At 39.6% G+C, this 11,298-nt stretch overlaps 1 protein-coding gene across 1 annotated transcript; it reads right to left on the bottom strand.

Moving 5' to 3' along the window:
• Positions 1–9,666: 9,666 nt before the first annotated feature.
• Positions 9,667–10,602, bottom strand: LOC100354920 (olfactory receptor 9G19). The gene has a single exon (XM_002708957.3). It carries the CDS (start codon positions 10,600–10,602, stop codon positions 9,667–9,669), a length of 936 nt encoding a protein of 311 aa, XP_002709003.3.
• Between the last annotated feature and the right edge of the window lie 696 nt (positions 10,603–11,298).

Genomic DNA, 11,298 nt, shown 5'->3' with positions numbered 1-11,298 from the left:
AAAGCAATGTCATTTCTATATTTAAAGACCTGAGTATGTGCTTAATTTATTCTAAGGAAATGCTGCAGTGGCTTAAAGGTTGTCCAGGGTCCAGCCCTACCTTGAAAACAGAACTTCATCTCCTCTCTTACCAGGCCCATCCTAAAATGATCATTATCACTCTACTCACATTCTCTTTTAGTATTCCCTGTTTATTGTCATTTCTAACTCTTTTGACCACACTTCTTGCCTATTTGTCCTCACTAGAATGCAGTATGCACACTGAAAAATATTTCCCTAATACTTTATTCACATACCCCAACAGGAAGAACAGTCCAGCTCACTTAATATTTCTCAATAAATAAATTATGGATTACATAATTGGCTACTTAGCTGCTTTCCCCCAAAGTACGGTCTACACCTAATCAAGCTCAAAATTCTCAAAATATTCAGAACAAAATTTAACCTCATTTGGGATTTCCTGGCACACTGTACTACATCATGATAAGGACACTTTCCCCTCTATAACTCTGGTCCCTGTTCCCTGTAAGTAGAAAAATTCTATGGGACAAAAACCTCTCTCTGGCACCTGAAAATGAGTGCCAGTAAGTGGAAAATACCAGACAAAGGTAGTCTGGACAATCACAATGCAAATCATTTCTTTTGTCCTCTTGATTTTTCTTCCACTGTGTAAGTGAATATATGGTGATGAAGCTTAAATATCAGATTGGTTTTCAAGTTCGAGATAGACCCAAATACATCACTGGCTGGAATCTGATTTAGAAAGGATTCTGTGTGTGTGTGTGTGTGTGTGGGTTTGCACACCTGCCTGCATGTGTGTTGGGCATAGGAGCAATCCTTTGAGAGCCACGCCAGACTCTGCAGCCCCCTTCTAAATGCAGCTGAGGCCACAGAGAGTCTCCATTTCTTACCTGCCTCTGACTCTGCGTGCTCACCTTCAGTCAGAATGCTCAGTTCTAAGAAATGAAACCCTTCTCCCTCCCGATGCTCAGGTGTACACTCACTGGACCCGTTATATGTATTTCCACAACAGCCCTTAGAGGCTTTTTCCACAAAGCACCCCAGGAATAAGTACATCCGTCTCCAAAGACACAATTAGAATTCACTTGGAATCCTAGAATGATAATTGGGATATGATCAATATGAGTGCAGTTTTATTGAAAGTTCACTCTCTTAATTGCTCCAAGTCACAATGTTAAGTATTCAAAGTATCTAATAACAGTTTCTCCCACAATGCAAGTATTGAAAATATTTGATAATAGAATTTCTCCATATCATGTTAGACTATTCTGGAACATTTCATGCACTCCATGTTTATTCTCGTTACATGCTCTTCTTTCTATTCATACCACCTGTACCCGGTGGTACAGGATGATTTGAGTCCCCAATGATTTTTTTTTTTTTGACAGGCAGAGTGGACAGTGAGAGAGAGAGACAGAGAGAAAGGTCTTCCTTTGCCATTGGTTCACCCTCCAATGGCCGCCGCGGTCGGCGCGCTGCGGCCGGGGCACCGCGCTGATCCGATGGCAGGAGCCAGGAACCAGGTGCTTTTCCTGGTCTCCCATGGGGTGCAGGGCCCAAGCACCTGGGCCATCCTCCACTGCACTCCCTGGCCACAGCAGAGAGCTGGCCTGGAAGAGGGGCAACCGGGACAGAATCCGGCGCCCCAACCGGGACTAGAACCCGTGTGCCGGCGCCGCTAGGCGGAGGATTAGCCTAGTGAGCTGCGGCGCCGGCCGAGTCACCAATGATTTCTATGTCGAACCCTTGATTCCTGAGGATGTGAAAGAATCTGGAAATGAGATGTTTAAAAAGATTATTAAATTAAATTGGGGCATTTATGGTGAGCCACAATTCAATATGGCTACTGTTCCTTATAAAAAGGAAATGTGGACCTACAAAGATATATTAGAATGTGAGCACACACAGAACAGAGCATGGAGGAGCACAGTAAGGAGGTGGCCATTCACAAGCCAAGAAAAATAACCTCAAAAGAACCAATTTTCCAAACATTGAATTTGAACATCAAAACTCCAGAACTGTAAGAAAGTAAAATAAATTTTTGATTTTTAAGTCCATCAGATAATGCTTTTTTGATATGAAAACATTAAATAAACTAAAAACTTGATATTTAGGATTAAGAGCTTTTGATGTTAGAACAGCTTCGTGTTTTGAATCTAAAAAAAAATTTTAAATTAGGAATGTAATACATCACAATAACATGTTTTCTAATTAATTTGTACAATAAATAGGAGAAAGACACAAACATGCATAGAACCTTAATCGTCCTCGGTCACTGCTTCACCCCATGGAGATTTATATTCTGAATCTTCCCTTGCTTGTACAGTCTTTGAAATATATCTCTCTGTTTCTGTTTATCTTTTCATTTCTCATCTCTTTGCTAATTACATCTGCTTCTCTAAAAATACCATACAGCCCCCAAATTTTGCCAATGTTTTTTAATTTTTGCAAAAAAAACTTCTAAGTACAAGTGACTCTAAGTAGTGATGTTTATTATCTACTTTCTCTATTTGCAGAGAAATCATTTATATTTTCATGCTGTTGAGTCAGGAAATGAGAATCAGAAAGATAAATAAATAAATTTATTTCTAAGGGCATTTTACACATTTTACACATTTTAGTCTAACTTGTGAACTCTCTCTCCTAACAAGTGAGGTAAGTACTTTTGGAGTTGTAAGTCCTGTGCTTAAAACCCTGTCTTCTCACATGTAATTCATGGGATTTGAAATCATTTAATGCATACATAGCCAGCTATATTTTATAATTTATAAAATATTACAGTATAAACTATTAAATACCAAGTTAAATTTGTTTTAAAATTCTTTTATTATTTTTAACTTTTATTTAATGAATATAAATTTCCAAAGTACAGCTTATGGATTACAATGGCTGCCCCCCATAACGTCCTTCCCACCCACAACCCTCCCCTTTCCCACTCCCTCTCCCCTTCCATTCACATCAAGATTCATTTTCGTTTTTCTTTATTTACAGAAGATCAGTTTAGCATACATTAAGTAAAGATTTCAAAAGTTTGCTCCCACACAGAAACACAAAGTGAAAAATACTGTTTGAGTACTAGTTATAGCATTAAATCTCAATGTACAGCACACTAAGGACAGAGATCCTACATGAGGAGTAAGTGCACAGTGACTACTGTTGTTGACTTAACCAATTGACACTCTTTTTATGGCATCAGTAATCACCCTAGGCTCTTGTCATTAGCTGCCAAGGCTATGGAAGCCCCCTGAGTTCACCAACTCTGATTGTATTTAGACAAGGCCTTGGTCAAAGTGGAAGTTCTCTCCTCCCTTCAGAGAAAGGTACCTCCTCCTTTGATGACCCATTCTTTCCACTGGGATCTCACTCGCAGAGATCTTTCATTTAGGTTTTTTTTTTTTTTTTTTTCCCCAGAGTGTCTTGGCTTTCCATGCCTGAAATACTCTCATGGGCTTTTCAGCTGGATCCACATGCCTTAAGGGCTGATTCTGAGGCCAGAGTGCTGTTTAGGACATCTGCCATTCTATGGGTTTGCTGTGTATCTCACTTCCCATGTTGGATCATTCTCTCCCTTTTTTATTCTATCAGCTAGTATTTACAGACACTAGTCTTGTTTATGTGATCCCTTTGGTTCTTAGTCCTATCATTATGATCAATTGTGAACAGAAATTGATCACTGGGACTAGTGAGATGGCATTGGTACATGCCACCTTGATGGGATTGAATTGGAATCCCCTGGTATGTTTCTAACTCTACCGTTTGAGGTAAGTCAGCTTGAGCATGTCCCGAATTGCACATCTCTTCCCTCTCTTATTCCCACTCTTATATTTAACAGTGATCACTTTTCAGTTAAGTTTCAGCATTTAAGAAGAATTGTGTATTGATTACAGTATTCAACCAAAGTATGAAGTAGAACAAACAAAAAAATACTAAGAGGGATAACATATTAAGTTGTTCATCAACAGTCATGGCGAGAGCTGATCAAGTCACCATTTCTCATAGTGTTCATTTCACTTTAACAGGTTTCCTTTTTGATGCTCAGTTAGTTGTCACCTATCAGGGAGAACATATGATATTTGTCCCTTTGCGATTGGCTTATTTCACTCAGCATATGTTTTCCAAATTCCTAACAGAGATCACTTTTCAGTTAAAATTTAAACAGCTAAGAATAATTGTGCGTTAATTACAGAGTTCAACCAATGGTACTAGAACAAAAAAATACTAAAATGGATAAAGTATTACATTGTACATCAACAGTCAGGACAAGAGCTGATCAAGTCACCATTTCTCATAGTGTCCATTTCACTTCAACAAGTTTCCCCTTTGGTGCTCAGATAGTTATCGCCGATCAGGGAGAACATATGATATTTGTCCCTTTGGGACTGGCTTAATTCACTCAGCATGATGTTTTCCAGATTCTTCCATCTTGTTGCAAATGACCGGGCTTCGTTGTTTTTGACTGCTGTATAGTATTCGATAGAGTACATGTCCCATAACTTCTTTATCCAGTCTACTGTTGATGGGCATTTGGGTTGATTCCAGGTCTTAGCTATTGTGAATTGAGCTGCAATAAACATTAATGTGCAGACAGCTTTTTTGTTTTCCAATATAATTTCCTTTGGGTAAATTCCAAGGAGTGGGATGGCTGGGTTGAATGGCAGGGTTATATTCAGGTTTTTGAGGAATCTCCAGACTGACTTCCATAGTGGCTTAAACAATTTGCATTCCCACCAACAGTGGGTTAGTGTCCCTTTTTCCCCACATCCTCTCCAGCATCTATTGTTGGTAGATTTCTGAATGAGAGCCATTCTAACTGGGGTGAGGTGAAACCTCATTGTGGTTTTGATTTGCATTTCCTTGATTGCTAGTGATCTTGCACATTTTTTCATGTGTCTGTTGGCCATTTGGATTTCCTCTTTTGAAAAATGTCTATTCAGGTCCTTGGCCCATCTCTTAAGTGGGTTGTTTGTTTTGATGTTGTGGAGTTTCTTGATTTCTTTGTAGATTCTGGTTATCAACCCTTTATCAGTTGCATAGTTTGCAAATATATTTTCCCATTCTGTTGGTTGCCACTCCACTTTCCTGACTGTTTCTTTTGCAGTACAGAACCTTCTCAATTTGATGCAATCCCGTGTGTTAATTTTGGCTTTGACTGCCTGTGCTTCTGGGGTGTTTTCCAAGAAGTCTTTGCCAGTACCTATATTTTGCAGAGTTTCTCCAATGCTCTCTAATAATTTGATAGTGTCAGGTCGTAGATTTAAGTCTTTAATCCATGTTGAGTGAATTTTTGTGTAAGGTGTAAGGTAGGGGTCTGGCTTCATAATTCTGTATGTGGAAATCCAATTTCCCCAGCACCATTTATTGAGGACTGTCCTTACTCCAGGGATTGGTTTTGGATCCTTGATCAAATATGAGTTGGCTGTAAATGTTTGGAATGATTTCTGGTGTTTCTATTCTGTTCTATTGGTCTATCCATTTGTTTCTGTACCAGTACCATGCTTTTTTCATAACACCTTCCCTGTAGTATGTCCTGAAATCTGGTATTGTGATGTCTCCGGCTTTGTTTTTGTTGTACAAGATTGCTTTAGCTATTCAAGGTCTCCTGTGCCTCCATATGAATTTCAGCATCATTTTTTCCAGATCTGAGAAGAAGGTCTTCAGTATCTTGATTGGTATTGCATAGAATCTATAAATTGCTTTTCGGAGAATGGACATTTTGATGATATTGATTCTTCCAATCCATGAGCATGGAAGATTTTTCCATTTTTTGGTATCCTCTTCTATTTCTTTCTTTAAGGTTTTGTAATTTTCATCATAGAGATCCTTAATGTCTTTGGTTAAGTTTATTCCAAGGTATTTGATTGTTTTTGTAGCTATTGTGAATGGGATTGATCTTAGAAGTTCTTCCTCAGCCATGGTATTTCCTGTGTATACAAAAGCTGTTGATTTTTGTGCATTGATTTTATACCCTGCTACTTTGCCAAACTCTTCTATGGGTCCCCTAAGTAAAGAATCGTATCATCTGCAAGGAGGGATAGTTTGAGTTCTTCCTTCCTAATTTGTATCCCTTTAGTTTCTTTTTCTTGCCTAATAGCTCTGGCTAGAACTTCCAGAACTATATTGAATAGCAGTGGTGAGAGTGGGCATCCCTGTCTGGTACCAGATCTCAGTGGAAATGCTCCACCTTTTCCCCATTCAATAGGATGTTGGCAGTGGGTTTTTCATAAATTGCTTTGATTATATTGAGGAATGTTCCTTCCATACCCAGTTTGCTTAGAGTTTTCATCATGAAAGAGTGTTGAATTTTATCAAATGCTTTCTCCGCGTCTATTGAGATAATCATATGGTTTTTCTTCTGCAGTCTGTTAATGTGGTGTATCACCTTGATTGTTTTGCGCACATTGAACCATCCCTGCATGCCAGGGATAAATCCCAGTGGTCTGGATGGATGATCTTTCTGATGTGTTGTTGCATTCTCTTGGCCAGAATTTTATTGAGGATTTTGCATCTATGATCAACAGGGATATTGGTCTGTAATTCTCTTTCAATGCTGCATATTTTTCTGGCTTAGGAATTAAGGTGATGCTGGCTTCATAGAAAGAATTTGGGAGCACTCCCTCTTTTTCGATTGTTCTGAATAGTTTGAGAAGAATTGGAGTCAGTTCTTTAAATGTCTGGTAGAATTCAGCAGTGAATCCATCTGGTCCTGGGCTTTTCTTTCTTGGGAGGGCCTTTATTACTGTTTCAATTTCTGTCTCAGTTATGGGTCTGTTTAGGTTTTCGATGTCTTCCTGGTTCAATAGGTAGGTTGCATGTGTCCAGGAATCTATCCATTTCTGATAGGTTTCCCTGTTTGCTGGCATACAAGTCCTTGTAGTAATTTCTGATGATTCTTTTTATTTCTGTGGTGTCTGTTGTTACGTTTCCTTTTTCATCTCTGATTTTATTGATTTGTGTCTTTTCTCTTCTTTTTTTAGTTAGTTGGGCCAATGGGGGGTCAATTTTGTTTATTTTTTCAAAAAACCATCTCCTCATTGGCTGATTTTTTGTAGTGTTTTTTTTGGATTCAATCCTGTTGATTTCTTCTCTGATTTTAATTATATCTCTTCTCCTACTAGATTTGGGTCTGGTTTGCTGCAGATTTTCTAGATCCTTGAGATGCATTGAAAGCTCATCTATTTGGTGCCTTTCCAATCTCCTGATGTAGGCACCTATTGATATAAACGTTCCTCTCAATACTGCTTTTGCTGTATCCCATAAGTTTTGGTATGTTGTGTTGCTATCCTCATTTGCTTCCAGAAAATTTTTGATTTCTCTTTTAATTTCTTCTATGACCCATTATTCATTCAAGAGCATGTTGTTCAATCTCCATGTGTTTGCGTATGCTCTAGGGATTCCTGAGTTGCTAATTTCCAACTCATTCCTTTATGGTCTGAGAACCTACATGGTATGATTCTAATTCTTTTGAATTTGCTGAGACTTGCTTTATGGCCTAGTATGTGGTCAATCCTAGAGAAGGTTCCATGTACTGCTGAGAAGAATGTAAAAACTTTAGCTGTAGGATTGAAAGTTCTGTAGATATCTGTTAGATCCATTTGGGCTATACTGTCATTTAAATCTACTATCTCCTTGTTGATCTTTTGTCTGGTTGATCTGTCTATTTCTGAGAGTGGAGTATTGAAGTCCCCCAGTATTATTGTATTGGGGTCTAAGTCTCCATTTAAGTCCCTTAACAAATCTTTTAAATAAACCAGCGCCCTGTAATTAGGTGCATATACATTGATAATTGTTATATCTTCCTGTTGAATTGATCCCTTAATCATTATGTAGTGCCCCTCTTGTCTCTCTTAACAGTTTTTGTGGTAAAGTTTATGTTGTCCGATATTAAGATGGCAGCGCCCACTCTTTTTTCATTTCTGTTCGCATGGTATATCTTTTTCCAGCCTTTCACTTTCAGTCGGTATGCATCTTTGTTTGAAAGATGTTTTTCTTGTATGCAGCAAATAGATGGGTTTTGTTCCTTAACCCAATCAGCCAATCGGTGTCTTTTAACTGGACAGTTCAGGCCATTAACGTTCAATATGACTAATGATAAATGGTAACTTTGCCCTGCCATTTGCCAAAGATAAGTTCTAATATATGCTTTGAATTCCCTGTGATCTTTTACTGTGGGTTTCCGCCCTTTACCTTCTTTCATATTGATGACCGTGTTTCTGTGTTTCTGTGTGTAACACATCTTTAAGCATCTTTTGCAGGGCTGGGCGAGTGGCGACAAATTCTTTCAATTTCTGTTTGCTGTGAAAGGTCTTTATTTCACCTGCATTCACAAATGAGAGCTTAGCAGGATATAATATTCTGGGCTGGCAGTTTTTCTCTCTTAGTACCTGGGCTATGTCTCGCCATTCCCTCCTAGCTTGTAGTGTTTCTGAGGAGAAGTCAGGTGTGAGTCTGATTGGAGATCCTCTGAGAGTAATCTGACATTTCTCTCTTGCACATTTTAGGATCTTTTCTTTATGTTTCACTGTGGTGAGTTTGATTACAACGTGTTGGGGTGAGGATCTCTTTTGGTCGTGTTTATTAGGGGTTCTGTGAGCTTCCTGTACTAGGATTTCTCTGTCCTTCTCCACATACCCACAGGGCCAGAGATCAGAAGCTCTTTCCCAAGGACTACACAGGGAATCTGTTCTGCCCTCAGTGTGGGCTCAAATTCTCCTTCAGTCTCCCACTGGGTTGCCAAAATTACGGAATTGTAGCATCTCTGGAGAGTACTCACATGAATTCCGTGAGTTCTCTCCCCCACCATCTCTTTTTTCACAGTCTCAGTTCAGTAGCACCACACATTCACTAGGTCCTAATCTCCTGTTAATTCACACACCCCCAGAGTCAGGTTTTTCTGCCAGACTCAGGGATGGTGCAGACCTGAGTTCTCTCTACTTATGATGTATGTCCAAGATGGTGCCTGCTCTTTGTCTTGCTAGCCTTTGAGAGGTGAGCGGAGAGAGAGAAACCCATGTCCGTATTGGTCACTTTTTTTTCTCTCTCTCTCTCTCTTCTAGCTAGCCTGGTGAAGTTTTCCCCCCAGGGTTGTTCCCTCTAGTCTCCTCTTTCTGCTTGCCTGCCGGTGTCTCCGGCTATTGAGCGCGTTCCAGCACTGGTGTGTTGAGTCTGCTGCTGGTGTCCCAAACTGTGGGCTCCCACACTCTCCACACAGGTCCACTGTGAATCACTAGTTCCAAAAGAGTTTCTTCTGCAGTTTCTTCCCCTACTCTTCCTTGAACCTGCAGTATCTCCACTTTTATTAAACTGTCTCTCCCCAGACTATCAGTGTGCTCCCTTCCTATTCCACCATCCTGCCACTCTGTATTTTAAAATTCTTATTTCACATTCTCAGATAACCAACAGTTTTACAGCCCCTGCTGCTACAAGTTATTTAGTACATAGAAAAGTTATTCCAAATACATCAGCCTCATTTTATAAGCAAATTAAAATACATTAGTGTAAACTTAACAAAAAAAAAGCAGATTGCAGTTTTCCACATTATGCATGGTTTTTTCCTTCCTCATTTTATTGTTTTCTGACAGTACAGGAGGAAAACAATGACATGGAGATAGCCTGTGGAAAAAACCTCTGCCAAACAAGTATTTTCATTTAAGAAAACGTTGCTCTCTGTAGCATTTTTCTCAAGGCGTCCTTGACATCTTTGTTTCTTAAGCTATAGATCATGGGGTTCAACATGGGAATTACCACAGTGTAGAACACTGACACTACTTTGTCACGTTCCAGGGCATAGCTAGTGCTGGGCCGGGAGTAAATGAAGAGAATTGAACCATAATACAAGGTGACAGCCGTCAGGTGAGACCCACAGGTGGAGAAGGCTTTGAGGCAGCCCTGGGTGGAGTGGATCCTCAGGATGGCAGCGATGATGAAGAGGTAGGAGGCGAGAATAAGTATGGTAGGAGTGATGACATTGGAGGCCAGGATAAAGTACAGCACAGCCTGGTAGCTCTCCTTCACATCACACGCCAACTTCACAAGTGGGGGCAGATCACAGAAGAAGTCATCGATGATGTTGCTGCCACAAAAACTCAGAGTAAATGTCTCAGTGGTGATTATGGTTGAGTTAACAAATCCACCTAGGTATGAAGCTGCAACAAGACTGGCACATAAACTCAGGGACATGGCCTGGGCATAAAGCAGAGGGCTGGAGATGGCTGCGTAGCAATCATAAGCCATGGCTGCCAACAGATAGCACTCACTGTAGGCCAGCCCGGCAGAAAAGAAGAACTGAGCCAGGCAACCAGCCAAGGAGATGCTTTTGTCATCGGAGATGCAAATCATCAGGATTTTGGGGGCATAGACGGAGGAATACCAGAGATCCAGGAGTGACAAGTTTCCGATGAAGAAATACATGGGTGTGTGGAGCCGAAAGTCAACACAAATCAAAGAAATCAGGGTGATATTCCCTAAGAGGCTGAAGACATAAACGATGAGGAAGATGAAGAACAGCACTCGTTGGAACCTCAAGTCTGCTGTGAAGCCTAAAAGGATGAACTCTTTCACTTCAGTGAAATTTTTCTCTTCCATTAATTTTGGGTTTCTGTTGTCTTCTGTGAAAAAATTAAAGCACGTGTTATGACTTAAGATATTTCTATATGCTTGTCCCATGGTGGTTTCCATAGTATAGTGGCTATCACTATATGCTTGTCCCATCATTTGTTATTCAGAAGATTGAAAAATCCCACTCATTCATATATGATTTTTATTTTAATTTTCATTAATTTACAACAGATTCAGTATGGTTTGTAGACACAATTCTACGAACATAATGATATTTCCTCCCCCATCCCTCCCTCTCACCCTGCTTCCTTCTTCCTTTCTTTCTTTTTTAATTTTTGATATAACATTTTCAACTTACACTACTTCACTGAATAATAAGTTTACCAAGTAAAAACGGTGACCTGTGATGTTCCTGAAATGAGTACATCATCCCAGGATGATAGCTCAGAAATCATTTCTATGCTACTTTGGAGATCTGTTATGCATACGTTGTAATATGTGTCACTTTGGGTTTCAATCTAATATTTTCTCCTTCAGAAAGAGAATGTAATCTCTGTCTTATCTTCTGCATGTTTTTGAGATATTTGGGAATCATGCAGAATCTATGAAAAAAGGGAAAAGGATAGAGTGCTCTGATTTCTATGAATTCTATGAAAAAAAAGGGGAATTTGATAGGGTGCTCTGATTTCTCTCTTCAGATCTTTTAATTCTTTTGAATTTTCC

Source organism: Oryctolagus cuniculus, chromosome 1 (assembly GCF_051225735.1).
Source record: "Oryctolagus cuniculus isolate XC-2025 breed Fujian yellow rabbit chromosome 1, ASM5122573v1, whole genome shotgun sequence".
Lineage (NCBI taxonomy): Eukaryota > Metazoa > Chordata > Mammalia > Lagomorpha > Leporidae > Oryctolagus > Oryctolagus cuniculus.
Note: the sequence above shows the minus strand (reverse complement) of the source record. Positions and strands in the feature narration are given on the sequence as shown.